At 45.2% G+C, this 22,955-nt stretch overlaps 1 protein-coding gene across 6 annotated transcripts in view; it reads right to left on the bottom strand.

The window, feature by feature from the left end:
• Nucleotides 1-10,780: 10,780 nt before the first annotated feature.
• Oacyl (O-acyltransferase like) overlaps nucleotides 10,781-22,955 on the bottom strand; it is a 54,255-nt gene continuing 42,080 nt past the window's right edge. Inside the window, exons 8-13 of one of the 6 annotated variants that reach the window (XM_006526013.4) lie at nucleotides 22,250-22,329; nucleotides 20,090-20,203; nucleotides 17,035-17,167; nucleotides 14,500-14,686; nucleotides 12,638-12,780; nucleotides 10,781-12,340 (exon numbers count right to left, since the gene is read on the bottom strand). In XM_006526013.4, coding sequence (XP_006526076.1) covers nucleotides 12,215-12,340; nucleotides 12,638-12,780; nucleotides 14,500-14,686; nucleotides 17,035-17,167; nucleotides 20,090-20,203; nucleotides 22,250-22,329 — 783 coding nt within the window. In that variant the 3' untranslated portion in view covers nucleotides 10,781-12,214. Of the gene's footprint in view, nucleotides 12,341-12,637; nucleotides 12,781-14,499; nucleotides 14,687-17,034; nucleotides 17,168-20,089; nucleotides 20,204-22,245; nucleotides 22,410-22,955 lie in introns of those variants that run through there. The other 5 variants (NM_177028.3, XM_006526015.2, XM_006526018.2 and 2 more) reach the window with 5 other exon arrangements.

The following is a 22,955-nucleotide window of genomic DNA, read 5'->3' as shown; positions in this document are numbered from 1 at the left end:
CAGTAAGGAGCCAGGGGAGATATCCCAAGGAAGGGGAAATCAAGTGTGGTGTTGCCGAAAGATAAAAGGAACTGGACACTAAGGATTAAGTGGGGAGAGAGACGGGGGGCAAGATAGAGGAGGAAATATGGGAGGGGCAACTAACTCTAAAGATTCTTTTTAAAAAATATATATAAGGAAACCTACTACTGTAGATACTTCCTAAAATGCATACACATATGCAAGAAATTCAAATGGAGTAGGAGAGACAATGCCCCAACTAGACATCTTATGCCACCAAATAAAATCTCCAGTGCCAGGAATGGATCACATCTTGTTGAGTTGTTAGCCAAAGGGGTACTATGGACTCCTGTCCCACAAACATCACAGTTCAATGCCAAGGTACTGGTTGTTCTCCACAACCTGGTGGAAAGATGTCATCAAACATGGAGAAGATGAGTTGGTGCCCAAATAAACGAACCCCTTCTGTCTAGCATTCACGGTAGTGAAAGGTGCTCTGCATGCCACCAGAAGACAGAGGTGATCATCAGTGTCACCCAGCTACACACACCGTGACCTACAGCAGAGACCTGCCTACTACAGTAACGCAATAGTGGCACAAATGTTACGGGAGTGACAACCACTTTCTAAAATTAGATTTAAGGTCCATGCTATAAGATGGAGCCCATACCTGATACAGCTAATGTGGCCAAGAACCTGCAACTAGATAGGTCACAGGCTGTAACTTTAATTTTTTTTCAAACCTTATTTTCAATGAAGGTTCTTAAATGCTTTAACCTCCTTTTAAGCCCATCACCCAGAAGAGGTAGTGGGGTAATGGGTTGTCTGGAAATTGGCAACTCAGTTCACAGGTCCAAAGTGTCTCTGGGTGTGTAAAGCATACTCCAGAGCAACCCCCATGCCCAGGAGTAGTTGGCCAACAGAAAAGAAGCACACTGCTATTTTTGTGGAATTCTCATTTTGTTTTGGCCTTTTTATTCTTAATGTTTTTTGTTTGTTTATTTTGATTTTCATTTTGTTGTTATGGTGGTTTTTGAGTTTTTTTTTTTAGAGCAGGAGAGAGAAAGAAAGAAGATGAAGTTGGATGGGTAGAGGGGTGGGGAGGATCTGAGAAGAGTTGGGGGAGGGAAAAACATAATATATGTGTACATAGTAGGGCTGGAAAGATGGCTCAGCAGTTAAGAGCACTGACTGCTCATCCAGAGAACCCAGGTTTAATTCTCTGCACCCATGTGGCAGCTCGCAACTGTAACTCCAGTTTTAGGGAATCTGACACCCTCACACAGACATACATGCAAGCCAACACACAATAAAAATAAATAAACTATTTAGAATTTATATTGTATGAGAAATTTTTAATTAAAAGTTTTAATGGAAATAGAAATTTATTATTTTTTAATAAAAATGTTAGCATGTGGAGCTGGAGAAATGGCTTAATGAGTAAGAGCACTGATTACTCTATCAAAGGTTTTGGGTACAGTTCCAAGTACCCGCAAGGCAGCTCACAACCATCTGTCATTCCAGTCCCAGGGGATCTGATACCCTCTACTGATCTCTTCAGGCACTGCACACATGTGGTGCATAGCCATACATGCAGGCCATACACCCATACGTACAAAACAAAAATAAATAAAAATTTTAAATGAAAGCATTATATATCATTATACTTAGATGAATTTATGAATATTTAAAATTTTTGCCTTTTAATTTCTAATACAGTAAAGATCAATAGCTATAGCCACAGAATTTTAAAAGGCTCTGACTTTCACGAAGCCAAGAACAAGTACTTTGAGACCCTCTGGTACAGAAGAGACACAAAATTGGAGGTTGCTCTGAAATTTCAGTTTGCACACATGGCCTTTCAAGGTGTAGGGATTGGGAACTGCAGTCTGGTGACTTCCCCAATCAAACAAGCCTGCCTTACCTTCACAATTCTGTAGCAACCTAGACTCAGGCACAAAACAAAGGCTTCAGTGCTGACCCTCTTCCTCCCTGCCCACCTGTCCCCATCCCTCTATCCCTCTCGCCTCCTATCTCCATCACTCCCTCCATTCCTGTCTCTCTTCCTGTCTCCCTCCCTTCCTATATCCCTCCTCTACCCACACCAACCTCCTTGCTGTCCTCACTCAGGTTTATAACCTCAGGACTACCCCTTTCCCAGTGATACCCCACAGAGCAGTCTCTCCTCAGTTACCAGTGCTCTGCTTGTCTGTGAGAAGAAACCTCGGATTCTTTGAGCTCTAAAGAATTTGAGGAAGGTTTCGGCTGAGCACACCCCGCCAGTTCACACAAGGACTCTGCCCATGCACAAACAGAGCTAGCTCTACCCTAACAGGAACTGTCTGCTCTTATTCCCAACCTGGAGTCATGCCTTCGCAGAAAGCCAGCTGCAGCCTCAGGTCCAAGTGCTGCACACTGTGCCTTGGTAGGTGCACTCCTCTCTGAGAACAGAGTAAGACCTACAGAGATCCCAAAAGGAGACACGATTCTTATGCTGGGAAAGCACACTCTATAACAAAAGGAAGTCCCCCGGGCAAACGTAGTTTCCAAGTTCCACCATCCTTCCTGCCCCCCTCCCACACACTTCTTGCCTTTCTATGGCCACTTAGATAGACACTGCCTTTGGTATCCCCCATCTGTCCTGGTTCCTGGGTCCCCGAGGACGTCATTTCTCTCTGGTGTTTATTCCTGGGTACCCTCACCCTTCTCTGCACAACACTCTTGCTCATTTTGTACCAACTGAAGTCTAGTTCCTCCGAAGTTCCATCTCTGGTCTCCGATTAGGGTCACGCTGTCATAGCTCTGCCCTGGCATATAACTAGGTATTTGGGGCATGATTGCTATAACCCCCACCCAGGTCACCATACGATTCATGAGAGCAGAAACTTCACATTCTCCCTGTGCTGTCCACACGGCTAGTGCAGTACCTGGTGCAGGGAGAGTCAGTACACATCTACAGACACATGAAAGAGTAAAGGAATGAACACGCGCCCATGTCTGTGAACGAATAGAAACTTCCAGAAAACGGGTGCCCCAAGTTCCTAGATGAAGACACTTGGAGAGAAATATCCAGCTACAAAGATGGCTAGCAACTTCAGAGACTGGCTGTGGCTCCCCACATCAGGGGGTCAGTGTGGGCATGAGAAGCCAGAGACAGCCCTTGTCTAGGAGCTATGACTATATTCATATAAGAGTACTGAATTCAGATGTGACCTACAGCAAACAGGAACCCTCACTCAGAGTCCAGTAGTCTGGAAACACAGTCACTCAGGGAATTCCTTGAGAAGTTCAAACATACATACATACATACATACATACATACATACATACATACATGCATACATACATACATACATACATACATACATACGGATGTATAAGTCCTAGCACCAACTACAAGTTGCTAGACATCTCTCCTGGGAACCTGGTACCTAAAAGCTCTTTTGATGATGCCTCAGCCACCAGCTGTAGCCAGCAAGCCCGCACATTGTGAAAATCCGTGTTTTTACAGGAGGCATAGGTATAGTTAATCTCTAGCTGTAAAGATAGCATGAGATTTTTAATGAACATGGAAGATAATTGACAATTTCCTCGGGACCAGGAATTATAGTGTGCCTTTGGAATATCACATAATATAGCATAGTCGGTTTATCAGCAAGCACGGAAATGGAGTCTAATTATAAAGCCCTACCAGCCCATTCTCTTCCTCCTGTCATGAGCAAGACAGATATTAACATGTTTACCAGACACAGGTTTCTTCTGATAGACTGGTTATGCTTGGCTGGGGGATATTTGTGGAGTTCAACTCGGGATGGGTTGGAGGTATGATGGGCCAGCCGTGCTTGTCTCAGAGTTGATAGTCCCACAGGCACCGCCAAGTCCTCCTTCTTTAAGGTTTCTGAGTGTTCCCGATCAGATGAACACCGTGATTGTTAGCATCATGTCTTAACACAAACCTCCCTTCCTGAGCACCCTGACATTTTTATTGGCTACAAAGATGAGTTTTCCCGGGCACAGGACATTTCCCACACCTGTGACATCTATCTGTTAAAGAACATCAAAAATGCCTTGAGGCCTTACCAAACCTCCATCTCTGTCTTTCCTACTGAAATTGGTACTGGCCTGACAAACGCACTGTGAAGAGTTCTGAGAACCTCTGAGTGGCAGAGCCATCTCCACCGGAGCCTTGGTTATCCATGGAGAAAGTCTGGAAGAATATCCCTGGATTGCACAAACAAGACCCTAAAAGGTACAAGCCATAAGGAAACAACGGATAATTTAGCCTACGTTAAAATGTAAAGGTGGGAGCTGGAGAAAAGGCTCAGTAGGTGAGAGCATACTACTCATGCAGAGACCTGAGTTCAGTTACTGTCACCCACAGTGGGCAGATGACAACTGCCTGTAATTTCAGCTCCCAAGGATCCAATGCCTGCTGCCTCTAGCCTCTATAGTCACCTGCATCACATACAAACACACACACACACACAGAGACATACATACATACATACACATAATTAAAGGTGTTGTAGTGTGTATCTTTAATCCCAGCACTCAGAAAGCAGAGGCAGGCAGATCACTGTGAGTTCAAAGCCAGTCTGGGCTATAGTGCAAGTTTCAGGACAGTCAGGCCTATACAGAGAAACCCTATTTCAAAAAAAAAAAAAAAAAAAAACGCCAAAATATAGAACACTTGGAGGGATGTTTATTTGTTTCTTGAGCTTTGTAGCAAAGGCTGACCTGACACTATGTAGCCCAGGCTGGCCTCAAACTTGAAACAATTCTTCTGCTTCAGCCTCCAAATCAGGATTACAGGCATGAGCCACAATATGTAAAATGTAAAACTTGCCTATGAAAATCACCATATACTAAGTTGCTACAGACTAGGAAAAGGTATGTGCAACAAAAAAAAAAATCATTAAGGAAAAAATTTGCTTTCAGAAACAGACCTTCCCAATCACCTGTCCTTCCCCAACCCATCCCATTATCCCAGCCCCCAACTCCAGCAGGCATTCATTGCCTGGGGCCCTGCAGGCCATTCTGGCTAGGGAAGCAGGTAAGCTAACTGAAGAGCTGCACATCTTCCTCCTCTCTCCTCCCTCCTCTCCTCCAAATCCAACCACCACCACCCCCAGTCTCAACCCCAGCTCTGTAGCAAACAACCTGCTATGGCCTTTCCTCTCTAGAGGAAAGAGAAGAAACTCAGATCAAAGGCACAGAAAATATGTTCAACAGAATCACAGAAGAAAAATGTCCCTAACCTGCAGAAGGAGAGGCCTATCAAGGTACGAGCACACAGAACACCAAACAGACTAGGCCAGAAAGAAACTCCACTTGGCACATGATAATCAAAACACTAAATGTACCGAACAAAAAATAGAATATTACACAGTGCAGGAGGAAAAGACCAATTAACAAATAAATGTAGTCTTGTTAGAATAACACCCAACTTCTCAATGGAGAATGGAGACTCTAGAAGCCAGAAAATCCTGGACAGATGTCCTAAACTCTAAGAGACAACAGATGCCAGCCCAGACTGCTGTCAGCCAAACTTTCAACCACTATAGATGAAGAAAGACACTCCATGATAAAAGCAAAGGTAAGCAGCCTCTAGCTACAAACCCAGCCGTGCACAAGGCACTGAAAGGAAGACTTCCGCCTAAAGAGGATAATTACACCCAAGAAAACATAAGAAATTATCAGCGGTGCAGTGGTGGCGCACACCTTTAATCCCAGCACTCGAGAGGCAGAGGCAGGCAGATTTCTGAGTTCAAGGCCAGCCTGGTCTACAGAGTGAGTTCCAGGACAGCCACGGCTATACAGAGAAACCCTGTCTCAAAAAAACAAAAAGAAAAGAAAACAGAAATTATCTCAGACCTGCAAATCAAAGAAGGGGAAATATACGCACACAGATAACAACAACAACAACAAAATAACAGGAACCAACAATCACTGCTCATTAATAACTCTCACATCAATGGTCTCAATTCCTCAATAAAAAGGCACAGACTAAAGGAATAGATGAGAAAATGGGATCCGTTCTTCTGCTGCTTCAAAGAAGCACACCTTAATTAACATCAAGGAGAGATACCACCTCAGGGTAAAAAGACAAAAAAAGGATATTCTAAGTAAATGGATCCAAGAAGCAAGCTGGTGTAGCTGTTTTAATATAGGACAAAATAGACTTCAAACCAAAACCAGCCAGAAGAGATAGGGAAGGACACTATTGCGTTTCTAAACATTTATGCACCAAACATAAGAGCACCCAAGTTCATAAGAGAAACACTACTACTGCTAAAAATCACATATTGACCCTCACACAGGGATCAGGGGTAACTTCAACACTCCACTCTCACTCTTGGACAGCCCATCCAGACAAAAACTAAACAGAGACAGGCTTGTGTTAGATGATACCATAAACCAAATGGACCTGTCATATGTTTAGAGAATATTTCATCCAAACACAAGAGAATATATTTTCTTCTCAGCACCTCAATGGAACTTCCTTCAAAATTAACCACATACTGGGACACAAAGTCTCAAGGGATAAAATAAAATTGGAAAGAACACCCTGCATCCCATCTGACCATCACAGATTAAAGCTGGATAACAATAGTAGCAGCAACAGCAGCAGCAACAACAACAGCAGCAACAGCAGCAGCAGCAACAACAACAGCAGCAGCAGCAGCAACAACAGCAGCAGCAACAGCAGCAGCAGCAGCAGCAACAACAACAGCAACAGCAACAGCAACAGCAACAGCAACAAGTGAAAGCCTACAAACTCATGGAAACTGAACACCTCCCTACTGAATGAAAAAGTCAAGACAGAAAATAAGAAAGTAAAGACTTTCTAGAAAGAAAGAATGAAAAGGAAAAGGCAATCTAGCCAAACTTACAGGACACAATGAAGGTGGTTCTGAGGCCAGTTCATAGCACTGAGTGCCTACATTCAAACAAACAAACAAATAACAGAGAGATCTCACACTAGCAACTTAAGAACACACCTGAAAGTTCTAGAACAAAAAGAAGAAATCACCCCCAGAAAGGAATAGAGGGCAAGAGATGATCAAACTCAGGACTGAGATCAATAAAACAGAAACAAACAAGCAAACAAACAAAAAAGATAAAGAATCAATGAAACAAAGAAAGTTGGTTCTTTGGGGAAATCATTAAGATTGACAAACCCTCAGGGCAGTGGTGCTGCATGCCTTTAATCCCAGCACTTGGGAGGCAGAGGCAGGTGGGTTTCTGAGTTCGAGGCCAGCCTGGTCTACACAGTGAGTTCCAGAACTGACAGGGCTACACAGAAAAACCCTGTCTCAAAAAAACAAAACAAAACAAAACAAAAAAATCAACAAACCCTTACCTAAACTAAGCAAAAGGTGGAGAAAGAATATCCAAATTAACAAAATTAGAAATGAAAAACAGGACATAACAACAGAACAGACACCAAAAAAAAAAAAAAAGAAGAAAATCATAAGGCCGTACTTTAAAAACATATAGAACACCAAACTGGAAAATCAAAAAGTAATGGATAATTTTCTCAGCACACACAACCTACCAGAGTTAAATCAAGATAAACAGTTTTAAAAGGCTTACAACCTTTAATGAAGTAGAACCAGTAAATCTAAATGAAATAGCCAAATAGCAGGGAACAAAACCACAACTAAATATCCCTTGACACCAAATGAAGCTTGCAGTATTGGCAATGGGTTACAGTCAATCAAGTTGCTGACCACAAGGATCCTATAAACCCTTTTGCTCCCTCGCTTCACCATCAGGGACTCTAACCCTCTGAAACTATCATCCCAATTAAACAGTCTCTCTTATAAATCGCCTCAGTCATGGTGTCTTGTCACAGCATAGGAAATACTAAACAGAGGGCAAGCAGAGAGCACGTGTACCATTTCTATCTCCAAGCCTGTAGGCTGACTGCACCTGAGGGCAATGAATCTGCATCGGAGTAAGTGAAAGGTGTAGTTTTACTAAATATTTTATGCTCCTTGGTTTTTATGGTCAGCTTGATGCAGCTAGGGAAGAAAGAAACTCAGCTAAGGAGTGGTCTAGACCAGATCGGCTGTGGGTGTGTCTGTGGGAATTTTCTTAATTGCTAATTAATGTGTCAGCCCACTGTGGGTGGTACCACCCCCTAGACAGCTTCCTTCCATAGTTCCTGCCTCTATTCAAGCCTCTACTTCTGCCCTGACTTCTGTCAGTGATGGACAGTTACCTGGAAACATAAGCAGAGATAAACCATTTGCTCCCCAAATTGCTTTTGGTAATGGCATTTGTTACTGCAACGGAAAGCAAACTAGAACATACGTTTGGGCCACAAAGGAGTGTGGGTAGTATGAATGAGGCCGAGAGTCCTTTTCATATGTGGCACCTGTAATTGGACTCTAAACACTCTGTAGTCTCAGCAGCAAGCTAGACCAGCTCATAGATGGTGGTTGAGATGCTGTGGGGATACCATCAGATTTTGGAAGCTGTAGTGGTTTGAAAAGGAATGCCCCCCATAGACTCATGTGTTTGAATGCTTGGCCCATAAGGAATGGCACTATCAGAAAGTGTGGCCTTGTTGGAGTAGGTGTGGCTTGGCTTGAGGAAGTGTGGCACTGTGTGAAGCAGCCTTTGAGGTCTCAGAATCTTAAGCCAGTTCCTTTCCTGTTGCCTGTCCATTCAGATGTAGAACTCTGGGCTCCTCCAGCACCACGTCTGCCTGCACATTGACGTGCTTCCCCCCATGACGATAATGGACTGCACCTATGAGCCTGTAAGCCAGCTTCAATGTCATGGAAACCCTGAGACAGAGTATCGTCCACATGGTACCAGTGTTCCTCCATAGATGCTAGGTAGACGGTGATAAAACACAGATTTCAGACCTTGGAAGAATCGGTGGACACATCCTCTACTTTGAAGGTGCTATTCTATATATTGTTTTTTTTCCACAGTGACATAGATTGCAAACACATATAAAACTGAAGAAAATGCATAATGAAGCCCCATAAACCACTGACCAGCTTCAAAAACCAGGTACTTTCCATTCTACTGACAGAAAGTCCTCTGGGACAATTCTTTCCAGTAGTATTTATAGGCAGAAACCAGATTTTATTATATAATTTTAGCCATAAATGCCTCAATTTGTATTTAAAAAAATAAAAGTTTTAAGATAAGTATAACCACAATACTATCATTGCAGAAAATGTTAAGCCCTTAATTATCATCAAATACCGATTTTTAAAAATCTAATGGTCTCCTAAATGGCACATGTTTTGAAATAGTTGTTTTAGGGTTCAAATAATTTTAAACATTCTATAAATTTCCTTTTTCCACATAGAAACAAAAATCCAAAAGTCAGTTTCTCTATTCCTCCCCTATGTTTATGAAACTACATTACTTCCTTTGCCCTTTTTTCTTATCAAAAAGGTCTCACAAAGCTGTGGGAGGCACTAGAAATCTATCCTCATGGGTCCTATATCTAGAGCCTTACGCAACTAGAAGCATTTGTCTATTGGGCTGCAGACCATGTTGGCAGGTCAGTCATTTCCCAAGGGAGTCCAGCCAAATTGGCAATCACCCCATCGATGCCCCCAGCCCTGGGGCGCTCCTGTGAGGTCTCAGGTTTCCCTGAACCTCTGCTGCAAGACAGCATTGTCTTTATATGACAGGGAAGTGGCACCCATTAAATCTCGACAATACAGACACCTAACCAAGACCTCCACAGTGACACCACCTCCCGTCATGAATGGGAAGATCTCACAAAGCCCCACTCCTATATGAAGGACTACAGGCAACTGAGGACTGCTGAGAACGTTAGAATCTGTGTTCTCAGGGAACTAGACCCCTGATAGATTATCCAATCCCAAGTGGCCAGCCCTAAAAGCATACTCATACAAGCAACACTAAATAGTCTTAGCAGGGTGTGTGTGTGTGGGGGGGGGGGGGGGGTGTCTATATATATGTTTGTAATAAAAACAAAGGAACAAAGACGAGGTCATAAAGTTGATAGGAGTGGAAGGGACATGAAAGGGCCCCTACCTCAACCCCCCCCCCCCAACTGTAAAATAACTATATTTAGAAAGAAAATGCTTGAGGGTTCAGATGCCTGCGAACCCACCAGGGGGCGCTGGAGGAACTTGCTGAAGGTCACAGTTGCCTAAAAGCCAGTTTGGCGGTTGTATCACAATGGGAGCCTGAAATGCTCAGGTGAAGTTTGACTTTTCCCTAGTGCAAGCCGGGATTCTGCCCAGGGGAGGGATCAGGCCTCAGAAGTTGTGCTTCGTTCCCACGCTGCTTGGAAAAGGCCAGGATGAACTCTCATACGCCTTATTGGAGGATCTCGTTTTTTTTAGCCTGCCTGCCTGGCAATGGTTTTCCTTCCATGTTTACAAAGACAATATGTACAGCTGAGCACCTTGTAACTCCATTGCTCTTGGGGTTTTGTTTTGTCTTGTTTTGTGGTTTATTTGTTTGCCAAGTCTGCCTTTCCCTGGTGCTTTTTGTCTCCCAAACAGTTACACAGTTATATACTGTTATACAATGTTAAGAAGAAACTTTCAAAAACAATGCCTGTTTTCACTCCCTCCCGTAGATGAGTTTATGATGAAGTCTCCATCCATACCCTCCCCAAAGGCCGATCACCCCTTGGTCTGACTGTCACAGATAGACAGGACATCTCAGTGCCACAGAGTTTATGTATCCCCGAGTATAGTTAATAACAACCCCAAAGCTCAAGAATAGTGATGCTGGCAATTCATACAGCCAAAAAGACGGTACAAAAGGCTTTCTTTAAGAGGGGAGGGGCCACAGTCGCAAAACATTTATTGCAGTATATTGCTTACAAAGTTACACAGTATATTATAATCATTCTAATGTGAGTTATTTACTATTAGTAGTTGTTTATTTCTTCCTTTGCCTAATTTACAAGTTACACTTTATCATAAGCATAAATGAATACAGAAAAACAGGACACACAGGGGCTGATAGTCCGCAGCTTCCACCATCCATCCATGGGGGGACTCCTGAGATGTACCCGGTGTAGAGTAAGAAGAGCGCTCTAGCTTCCTAGGAATGCTCTAACAAAATACTACAACTAAGTGGCTCAAAACAACAGAAATGTCTGTCTGTCTCACACTGCTGGCAGCCAGATGTCGTGTGTGTGTGTGTGTGTGTGTGTGTGTGTGTGTGTGTGTAGATCTTCTCTAGAGCTCTAAAATAGGCTTCTCACAGCTTCCCGAAGTGTTTGGTCCTTCCTGAGATGGAAGATGGTTGGTCATCTTCATTCAGTGTCTGCATTTCATCGCCCCTCTGTGTGTGTCTCTTTTTACAAGGACACTGTGGGTCATTCACCTGGGGCCTCCTTACCTCGGTGACCTCAATGACCCTGGAAATCATTCTCTCTAAAAAGACAACACTTGGAGGTACGGGGACTACTATAGCATGTTATAGAAAGCTATGTCACGTGACTTTCGTGAGAATAACAGCGTTATAAACCTCATGAGCTTCAAGACTTAGATTATGATACCTGTACTACATTAGGTAACTGCTTAACGTTAAAGTGTCAGCTGAGGCACCTTAAAGGGTTACAGTGTATCTGAGCAAACACCAGTTGTTGCTGGGCAGCTCCAACCCCTGTGTGGCCCAGGCACTTCAGGTGGGAACTAACTCATTAGGGAGGCATAAACGCCAAGCCAACGTGATTGGTTACAGCTCCACAGCTGTTTATTTGGCCTCTTCCCATTGGAGAGTCCCTAGTTATATAAAATTTTGGCTGCCATGGATTGGTTGAGTTTGTTTTGGTTTTCTTTAATATACAAATCTATTTAAAGTAGTTTATATCACATATAATAAATAAATAAATCTTTTTTAAAAAAACTTTTTTTGTTTTCAAATCATGCAAAGCTAAGGTCACGTAGGAGAAAGACCATGACTGTGTGCCTTTTTATGCTTTGGGTCTGGTCTCCATTTTAATACTTTAACACTATGGTCAGTTACTGATACAGAAAATCAAATCCAAGCCAAGATAAAGAGATTATTGTACAAGTACCAAAAGATTCATTATAGAATTGCTTTCTCTAGAGAGCAAAGGTTATCTGTCTACAACGTACACAGTAAATGTTCACAAAATCAGATTCACGTTCCAAGAACCACAGTGCTCACTGCCTCTGTTTGTCACCAGCAGAGGGCCCATGGTTCTCTTGGGTTTCAGTTGGAATGCTCACGGCCTAGCAGGCTCTGGTCCCCACAGGCCCCACTTCAGTTCCTGCCAGGGTCGCTCGATGAACAGGGTCAGGACCAGCCCACCGAGGAAGGTCAGCACACAGTGTCCGAAGAAAAGATAGAGCTGGGAACAAAGAGGACACAGTGGACAGCATATTCCATGATCCTCTCCGCCCCTGTGTTTGGATCTGAGCGTATGTTACCCTAACACCATGAAGCAGAGCAGGAAAAAAAAGGTCCCAAACACTAAAAGAGTTTGCCCTAGACGAAAGCCTGCCCCCCCACTCCCCTTCAGCTAAACCAGAGAGAAGAACCACTTTGGAAAAGAGCAATGCAGAGCCAGCTTCTAACAAAGTCAGCTGTGCTCAAGAAGAGTGAGTGGCGGAGCCAGGATAGGACCAAGGGCCAGGCCCCTGCTTACCATGTTGGTGTCCGTGTAGTGAATAAGGGTCTCCTGCAGTCCGTTATAGAGAATGATGACAATGGGGTGTACGAGGTAGCAAGCGTAGCTTATGCTGGCCGGGAGACTCCAGATGCCCCAAGAAAGCATGCGTTTCACGGGACCTGACAGGAAGAAGTGCAGAATCACACAGTCACAGGCCTGCCTCTGGTTCCCTGATGCTACCTGACACGGGGCAGGGATTCTCTTTTTAAAAGTGTGTGTGTGTGTGTGTGTGTGTGTGTGTGTGTGTGTGTGTGTGTGTGTACATGTGCATGTGTCCCTTGGAGGCCAAAAGAAAGTGCTGGACCTCCTGAAGCTAGAGCTGGAGATGGTTGTGAGCTGCCCAACATGGGTGCTAGGACCAAACTCAGGCAAGTAGGCAGCGCTGACAAACCCTTAAGCGCTGAGTCATCTCTCCAGCACCTATTCTGTCTCTGACAGCTATTTCCTAGCCTCTTTCTGGCCACCACCCTATTACAAGGCCTTGCAAGAAGAGAATTCCTTCTTATCTATTTATTGTTGGATATGCTAAATATATGGAACACCGTCTGACACAAAACAAATGCATGAACACACCTATGCGATTATGTGAATGAGCCTGGAGACACTCAGCCCAGCCTTGGACCACTGCTAGTACCTGGTGGCCCTTTGGTGACTGCTTCCAGGAGGCCTGGAATACACGTGCTCTGTCGGCAGAGGTGGCCAGGACCACCTTGGCTGAAGCTAAGTGTTTTCATCCCCATCTGAACTCTAAACTCATCCAGGGAGGCCCCTAGAGTACACAGCTGTCTTACTTCCTCCTGGGCTCTGTTCCAGGGCTTTAAGGATCCAAGGAAGTTTGGAAACAGATTTTTCTGTTTGGTGCCTGAGTGGTGTTTGGCGATACCTCTTTACCTCGTTCAGACCAAATAGAGAAAGAAAGGAAACTGTCAGGAGTCCGGAACAGATCTGTAATCAGGAGAAAATTCCTTTCTTTCTATATGGGCCCTTCATCTGCCTGCCCCTATGCACATCAAAAGCCAGCAGCACAAAAGATATTCTCCCTGGTTATGGAAGGGGTCTTAGTGACTAGGCTCCTCCCCTCAGATGGACACCAAGGCCTGAGGTGGCTGTGACCAGGAACCTTGTTCTCAGTTACGACGACATTATATCATTTTCTCACTATTTTTCATAGTTCTTGTCTAGCCTCTAAACTACCTTTCCTGGAGAGGCCTGTACTGGCAGGTTTTGTGTGTCAACTTGACACAAGCTGGAGGTATCACAGAGAAAGGAGCCTCCCTTGAAGAAATGCCTCCATGAGGTCCAGCTGTAAGGCATTTTCTCAATTAGTGATCAAGGGTGGGAGGGCCCATTGTGGGTGGTGCCATCCCTGGGCTGGTAGTCTTGGGTTCTATAAGAGAGCAAGCTGAGCAAGCCAGGGGAAGCAAGCCAGTAAGTAACATCCCTCCATGGCCTCTGCATCAGCTCCTACTTCCTGACCTGCTTGAGTTCCAGTCCTGACTTCCTTTGGTGATGAACAGCAATGTGGAAGTGTAAGCAGAATAAACCCTTTCCTCTTCAACTTGCTTCTTGGTCATGATGTTTGTGCAGGCACAGAAACCCTGATTAAGACAAGGTCCAAACCTTGTCTTTCAGGATCTACTACCTTAGTGCATAAACCAACATAAAAATTAAAAGTAATATATAAGAGTGATTTCCCCCCAAGAATAGAGACAGACTGCTCTTTCTGGGTTGGTATCAATTACTCATCCCTACCTCTGGGTACACACCTTGTATTTTAACTTTGTCACCCTCTGGAACAGGTTATGGGCCCAAGAACAAAGCTAGTGGCCCCCTCCTACCTCCATAGCCTTCCTGACAGGCAAAGATGACCCAGCCCACAGCTGCTGCCCACAGGGTACGATGGAGGGCCTGGTAGATGGCAGCAGCTACGGAAGAGGTTGGAGAGGTATCGTCCAGTACATAAGCCAGGGCAACAACTGCAAACAGGGTCAGCAGAGACCAAGTCCAGCCCAGCATGGCCTGCACCTGAGGGGAACAAGAGGTAGTTCACAACTCATGAGTCACTGAGGCCTTTGGCACATGCTCCCTGTGCCCTTTCTGTCACTTCAGATCACTATGTGTAAACCTCAGTCACTACAGATTTGACCAAAGGACCAGCTTAGTGGCAGGCAGGGCTTAGCAGCAATGGGGGTGAAGGGTGTGTGGCTATAACGGGATGAGATGAGCTGGGCATGACTCATAGGCCTGTAATCCTGTTCCTCCAGAGACCGAGGCGGAACTGAGAGTTCAAGGCCAGCTGAGCTACGTAGAGAGAGGTAGAGACCCTACCTCAAAACTCGAAGTGTATCCCTGTGCAAAATGATGACCTACTTACTGAGTGACCTACTGACTATGCATGTTCAATGGACGTTAGGTCATTCTGACACTTGGATGTGTGAACTAACATGCTTAGATCATATTTGTTCCCTACTAATGCACACATATCTCATCTCCCCTCCCTCTGGACACCTTCCCATCCCCAACAGTCGCTCTGCTACTCTTGCACATTTCATTTTTAATAAGCCTCATAGAAAAACAGGGAGGATTGTGGGTCAAGCATTTAAGGGCTTGTGGTGATGGAAGAGCCCTGCTCCTTGATTGTGATGACATGTACAAATTTCTACACAGGATAGCAACTCTCAGAGCAACACACACACATACAAAAACACAGAGGGAAAACTGGCAGTCTAAGGTCCATGGGTTGAGTGATGTCAGTTCCCCGGGGACGATAATGCATCATAGTTCCCTTGGCACAGTACCTGAGGCAAACCCTGGCAAAAGCACATCTCACACTTGTTTTGTTTTGTTTCTATAATCAGTCAGAAGGAAGCTTTCTTTCCCAACAGTCCCTCCACTCCTGATGCCCAACTCTGTCCTTTAATCAAAGAAGATGCCTCAGTATCAGGGAAGAGGCACCTTGAGGAATAGGAAGAGAGAGCAACGTCCAGCTCCAAGAACACATGTGAGTTAAGTCTTGGCTTGGGTTAAGTCTTGGATCTTAGGCTGCATCCCTTCAACCCAGACTTATCTTCCTGTTTCTCTGTGCTCAGGTTGTTAAGTGATCATGATGGCTATGCTAAGGTAAGAGGCTGTCTACCATCTTGTCTATGGGATCTACTTGGAGCTCAATGATCTTGCCCTAGTTTGGGCTGCATAGAAAGAAAGAGAACTGACAGGGACTTGCCAGCAAGTCAGTCTAAGCCCTTTGCCCTCTGCTGATTCTTTGGTGTCAACGGGTTTAGAAACACATCTGAGCCTATGCTGTCCCCCATTCCTGGCCTGCCTGTCTGCTCACAGGGCCCTTCCTGTCTCATCTCTTCCAGCCACTGTATGCTCAGCCTCCTCCAGTAGGAACCAGAATCCTTATTTTTCCCAACTGAGTTGCTTCTCCAGCTCTCTCTGTCTGTATCCCTAGCTCCACATTCCTGACCCCGACACTGGTCCTTGATGTGGCTTCCCAATGTTTCTTCTTCATCTTACCTTCTGCCCTTTGTTAACACCCTGTTCTCCCTGGAGCCTCGTGTGACCTGGGCTGTGTTCAGAAATCTCTTTGGTGGTGCTGTGTTAAAATCTATAGCCAGAGAATACATGTCCAGAACACTAAAACGCCAATGTGGAATAGATACACTCTTTCATATAGCCACTTGTCCTGGTGAATCTTTTTGTTTGCTTGCTTGTTTGTTAGGGTAATTTTTTAAAGAAATATGTTCTCAGAGAGATGGCTCAGCGATTAAGAGCACTGACTGCTCTTCTGAAGGCCATGAGTTCAAATCCCAGCAACTACATGGTGGCTCACAACCACCTGTAATGAGATCTGATGCCCTCTTCTGGTGTGCCTGGCGACAGCTACAGTATACTTAGATATAATAATAAATAAATCTTTTAAAATATATATATAGATAGATTCTCATTTTGTCTCCCCAGGCTGGAGCCAGCAATATTTCTGTCCTCCAGAATGCTGAGATTACAGATATAAACCGCCACACCCAGAAAATCCTATTGCTGGATATTTCCATGAGTGGTACAGGATTTCCCACAGAGGAAGGCCTCTACTATGAAATGTCTATGGCAAAGCCAAGGCCTTTGAAGGTCAGGCCAGTAGAGGCCTGGGAGGCAACAGTTGTGTCCCAATAGCTCAAGTGGAGTCTTCATCCACAGAAAGGAGGATGGGACTAAGGCTAGGAAAAGCGTCCTCCTCGAGCTTTAGTGTGGACACACAACATACGGCAACACAGTAACCAATCCAGCAGCCTAGCTCCGCCTGCATTTGGCTTGGAAGAGCCAAGCCAGAGAGGCCACAGCGATCCCTGCAGGGCGACAAGGGGACAACATACCGTCGTTTTGAGAATGTCTGTAGGGTGGTCTGAATGCATGAACATGCTCAGGAAGAGGCCCACAAGGAAGGGGCCACAGCGGCAGTAGGGCTTGGTGTAATACTCTGAGAAATAGAGCACAGTCCCATGTTCACTGAAAAACAACAAGAAGAAAGCAAGGCAAAGGCTCGGCTTTGACTGGATGAAGAAAAAGGGACTCCCTCTGGGGTAATCCACAAATGGAGTAGATTTCCCAATAATGATCCACACACAATGACTGGCTAGGCCCTAGACCCCAGGCCCCTGGGTCACAGCTGGTTTGTTTAAATTCTAAATTCCCTTGGGCTCCATTCCCAGATCTCAAGGACATAGGATGACTTCATTTGTTTTAAATACTCACTCATGGTAGCTGACCACTACCTCTAGGAATGTAGAAGAGTCTGTGAGAAAAGAGGAGTGTCAAACAAGCCAGAGACACTGGAAAGCCGGGGAAGGGTGGTACACACTTTTAATCCCAGCACTTGGGAAGCACGGGCAGGTGGATCTTTGTGAATTCTGAGCCAGCCTGGTCTATATAATTAGTTCCAGGACAGGCTGCATATAGAAACCCTGTCTCAATAAAAAGGAGGAGGAAGTCGAGGAGGAGAAGGTAATGAGGAAGAGGAGGAGGAAGAGGAAGACAACACTATTAAATGCTGTCATTCCCAACTATGTCCTCTGACATCAATAGCAACAGACCTGAGAATGTATTAGGGAGTCAAACTCATGCCTTCTCTGGGAACACTGAAGAGAAGGAGGTTGGCAGTGGGCATGCCTCCACTGGATGGTGGATCCACTTGGAGGATAAGACCCTCCAAGTGACCAGTGTCCTTCAAGTTTGAGAAGTACTGCCTACACACGAATGTCCAGGTGACAGGCCCACCAAATCAGAATCTGGACATGGGACCTAGGGCTGAGAATTGTCAAAGCTCCCTGGCGCTCCAAAAAGAGAGTAGCTTGAGAATGCCTGCTGGGAACTTTTCACTGTTTCCCACTGAGGCTGGAAGATTGATTCAGCTGAGGCTCCACAATGCCCACACAGAGATTATCAGAGGCAGTGAACTTGCTGGAAGATTAGTGAGTGGTTCTTCGGCTCTGGCTAGAAGCTCTTATAAAAGTCATTTCCTTGAGCACTAGCACCAGAAAATCTAATTCAATTAGATTCAATTAGCACAACTTAGGTCAGGACGGGAAGCCTCTCTTGGACCTGAAAACTGCAGTAGAGACGCAGCCTCTAACGCCAGCATTTGGGAGATTGAGCCAAAAGGATTGTGAGTTCAAGGCCAGCCTGCATTGCTCAGTGCATTTGAGGCCAACCTGAGCTACAGGATGAACACTGTCTCCTATACATACATATACATATATATGCACATATATATACATACATGCACATATATACATACATGCACATATATACATATGCATATACATGTGTGTGTATCCAAAAAAAAAGTCCCAATAAATAAATTCTCCCCAAGGGACTTTAATGAGCCTTAATGAGCAGCTAGGGCTAAGAACCATGAGGCTAGGCATAAGAAAGCTGTCTCCTGTCATCAGGACATCCATCAAAGCAGATGACAGGGCACAGAAAAGGGCTTGATGCTCTTCAAGGCATGAGGCTTGCTGTGAATTCACTCACAAATACAAACCAACTACATAAGTCTCATTCTGGGCCATGGTGCACGCGCAGGTGTGTGTGTGTGTGTGTGTGTGTGTGTGTGTGTGTGTCCACATGTGTGTCTTTCCATGTAGATGCTAGATGATGACAGCCTTGGATATTGTTCCTCAGGCCCATCTTTTTAACTTAAATTTGTTGTTTTGGGTTGGTTGGTTGGGTTTGTGTGGTGTGTGTGTGTGTGTGTGTGTGTGTGTGTGTGTGTGTTCATATGTATTCACCACAATGCAGATATGGGGTCAGTCAACAAGCTTGCAGGAATCTGTTCTGTCCTCCCATCGTGTGGGTAAGTCTCAGGATTAAACTTATGTCCTCAGGTTTATAGCAAGCACCTTACTCTCTGAACCATGTTGTTGTTGTTGTTGCTGCTGCTGTTGCTGCTGCTGCTGCGTTTGTTTATTTGTTTATTTTTATTGGCCTAGAAATCACCAAGTAGGTGAGGCTGGCTGGCCAGCAAGCTCCAGGATCTACTGTCTCCACCGCCACAGCACTGAGATTCCAAGTATGCACACAATGCTCCATTTTTTTAAATGGGAGTTTTGGAGTACACACATGGGGTCCCTGTGCTTGCCTTTGCAAGAACTGGCTGAGCTATCTTCCCAGAGCCCCTCGGACTGGCTTTGTTAGAGGTCAGTGGAGGCTGCTTTGGAAAATGTCATATTTCCACCAACATCTGAGAGAAATGTGGGAGGCAACCCTGCCGGATCTTAGATGCTAAGGGAAGATCCTTCTATACCCGGAGAACAACAGCAGCAATGGCTTGGGAGAGACCCGTGTGGCTGGTCTGCAGTCAGTGAATAAGTGGTTGGAGTCCAGTGGCTTTTGGACGAGTCTGAGTGATCAACTGGCTTACCCGAGTTTCACCTCTGCAGTGCTGACTCCTGACTTGAGAAGAGTCTAGCTCCTGTGTTAGCACACTGAGTTCTGTGGCAGAATCGTAAGTAGCTTATTGTGGAGGTAAAAAGAACATAGAGACTTAGGTCCTAGGTTCAAATAACACCTATGCCACCTCTTAGGTGCTGTGTGACCTTGAAGTAACCCCAACTTCCATAGGGGTTCAGGTTCTCCTTCCCGCAAGGTATCTGGTATCTAAACTACTTCAGCCACATGGGGGCGCTCCTGTCCTCCGAGAAACATTTTATTGAGCAGATGCGTTTTGTTCTCCTCAACTGAATCCTCTGCAAAATGAAAGGCTGGGAAATTTGGAACTTCTGTCCAGATCAAAGGTGTCTAACCCAGTTTTTCCATAACTTGATAGGCACAGGGCAAGCAGCCTGACGTCATTCTGCAATCCCCCCTTAGATATCTTGACCCTGATGAAGGCAGGCAAGGGACAGAGAGGACCAAGCTGAACCCTGTTACCTGGCTGCTGCTGGAGATGCCACTGGAAGTTTATAAGCCAAGGTGAGCAGAGTGGTGGCTGTGGAAGAGGCCAGGAACAGCAGGCCCCCGAGAAGGACGAAGACACGTTTACTTCTGCAGAAAAGAGGGCAGAGAAGGGACGCCTTTCAGTGGTCTCCATCACAGCACGAATGAAAAACTGGGTTGGCTAGGAGTTCCTGGACTGCCTGACCTTGACCACTGACCAGCAGTGAGACTGTGGACAGGAACTTAAAAGTTGAGTTCCTCTTCTAAATGGGGATACTAACAGTGCCCTTGTCTGCTTTCACCCCAAAAGCTTACACTATGGCTCAAAGGAAGACCGTTCCTGCGAACATCGCCTGGCCTCTACAGAATACTATAAGGACATCAGTGGTGGTTGACTAAAGAGAGAAATGATTTATTTAAGGGAGGATGGGACGCAGATTGGACACAGCCACCCACTCCAGGGAAGGGGAGGGACAATAGAGATGGGAGGAGAACCCAGCTCTCCTTGCTAGCATAAGCCAAACCTGAGAGAAATGTCTAACTGTGGGAGGTTTATGTGACAGTGTGGGAGAGGGGAAGGAAGGGAGAGCCAATACAAGATCAGCTGTTGAGGTGGCCAGCACTCAATTCTTCCAGAACGTTCTATAGCTTTATGTAATATGCCTCAGAACTCTCTGAGGAGTGTAGGGGGAAAAAAAAAGGTATTTCCCCAGTATCTTCTGTTCTATTGGTGGTTACACACACTAATTCCTGTACACTCTGAGGTGGCACATAAAGAAATCCCAGCTATCATACTGTGGGATTCTGTGACAAGGAAAAGGTCTGAGGACACAGCCTCTAAGTCAGACACTCTGATCTGGATACTCAGTGGAGAACCAGGCAGAATCAGGGCTGTGAAGATCTGCCATGGCTCAGAAATGTGGGACACTCTTGTGTTTGGGGTTTTTTGTTTGTTTTTAAAGTAGTTTCCCATTGCGTTCAAGGGCTGTAAGACATGTGTGCCCTTTGACCCACTAATTTCCCCCCAGAATGTGCATTCTGAAGAAACCCAGAAGTTGGCAACCAATGGTTGTCACAAAAGTATTCGTGGGGACTTATTTATGAAAACATAAGACTGGAAATAATCTAAGTATATTGCAATGGAAGAAGGCACCAGTCAATTATACTTCATTCAGGAAATTGGATGTGAGGTAGACATTACAATTTTGTTCACAGTTAGTAAAATAATATAGTAAAATGTGGGTTTAAATACTATTTTTAAAAGATGTGGAGAGGCAAGCATGCTTTCATCTTTAAAACACTGGGCAAGGGAAAAAAAAGGACGCAAAGCCAGCTCCAGAGCCTTAACATTGTACCGAGTTTGCCATGAGTGATAGACTAGCGTGAATATTTTCCTTTCTCTTAATTCTAATGTTTCCTAAATGGAACACATATTTTAATGAGAAAGAACAATAAATACCTTTCTTAAAAAAATAATAGCACACTATAAATCTCCCCGTGAATTATTGAGACTGTAAAGTGTTTCTAAAGCTAACAAAATTAAGGCGATAAATACAAGCCGTGGGGCAGCAGGTACATTGATACATTGCTGGGAGCACTATAAATTACACCCTGCTTTCCAAGGAGCAATCTCCCGGCAGGTAACAAGCTCTAAGGAATCACTGCCGCCCTTTGACCTGGTAATTCCACGTAGAAATATGTCCCTGTGGAAATATGTTCCCGTGGAAACAGCTACAAGGAAAAGTAGAGTGTTCAAAGGCAGTCATCACGGGGCCATTTATAATCGTGAAAAATCGGGCACCGTCTAGATACCCAACCATTAAAAAAATGGAATATAAATCCAGGAAACTGTCAGGTGTGTGTGTCATGTCAATATGTGAACCTGTTTATGTGAACGGCTGGGATGGAAAATGCTGAGCACGGGTGTTGCACACCCTGGTGATAAATCTGGGGAGATGCACTAATGCATGTGCGTCTGGAAGAGGGCACAGGAAGGAGGGCACAGGAAGGAGGGCAGGAGAGAGGGGAGTGGCGTCTCCATTTCTGGAAAGTTAATTTGCTAACTTCTTAAAAGCTGCTTCCTACAAAACTGGAGTGTAGCTGGGAGTTCCAGGCCAAAGGACCCCTGAGGGAAAAGAAAAGTCTCAGACCCACTTTCCATGGACGAAGAAGATCAGCGGTGTCGTCAGGTGGAACTGGAAGTCGCTGGCGAGGTACCAAGTCCAGCCATTGCACTGCGGGGGAGGGGAGAGAAGTAACTGTGACTCCTCCCCTCCAGGTGCGGGGCTGTTGAGAGTCTGCAGCTCGGCTCCTCCTGTGAGGGCAAGTTCAGTGGGTGGGTGGGGCGGCTTCCATAGCAAGAGGAAACTGAAACAAGATAGCCTTCATTCCTCAAAATTAGTCTTTGAACCAAACCTGACCGGTCCCTGGGAGATTCAGACCTATTTCTCTCTTGTCTCGTAGGACAGCCATGGGAACTGACTGGGGTCACGATTCAGGAATGTAGGAGGTGGCTGTCCTTAGGTCTGTCTGGAATTCCAAGAGGGGAATTCCAAGAGGGTTCTTTCCCTTGCCTGGTTCCCACTCACAACTTGAGGTGGGAGTTGCGGGGGGGAAAATGTGTTGTTTTGAGAGTAAGCACTTGGCTCATGCCCAGGGTTCCCACCAGAACCTACATGGACACTTGGCCAAAGCCACAGGGGTGGGGGAGGGAGGAGCCCACCCACTCTCCACTCTTGTGGGAAACAGGGCCAGCTGATGTCGACATGTTTTATCCCATATAAGGCGATACCTAGGGACAAATTTTCTGTCACTCGGGTTCCCGGGGCCCAAGGGAGCCCAAACTTCCCCAACAGAGGGA

The sequence above is a fragment of the Mus musculus genome, chromosome 18, assembly GCF_000001635.26.
Source record: "Mus musculus strain C57BL/6J chromosome 18, GRCm38.p6 C57BL/6J".
NCBI classification, from domain to species: domain Eukaryota; kingdom Metazoa; phylum Chordata; class Mammalia; order Rodentia; family Muridae; genus Mus; species Mus musculus.
This window is presented reverse-complemented; position numbering and strand designations above follow the sequence as displayed.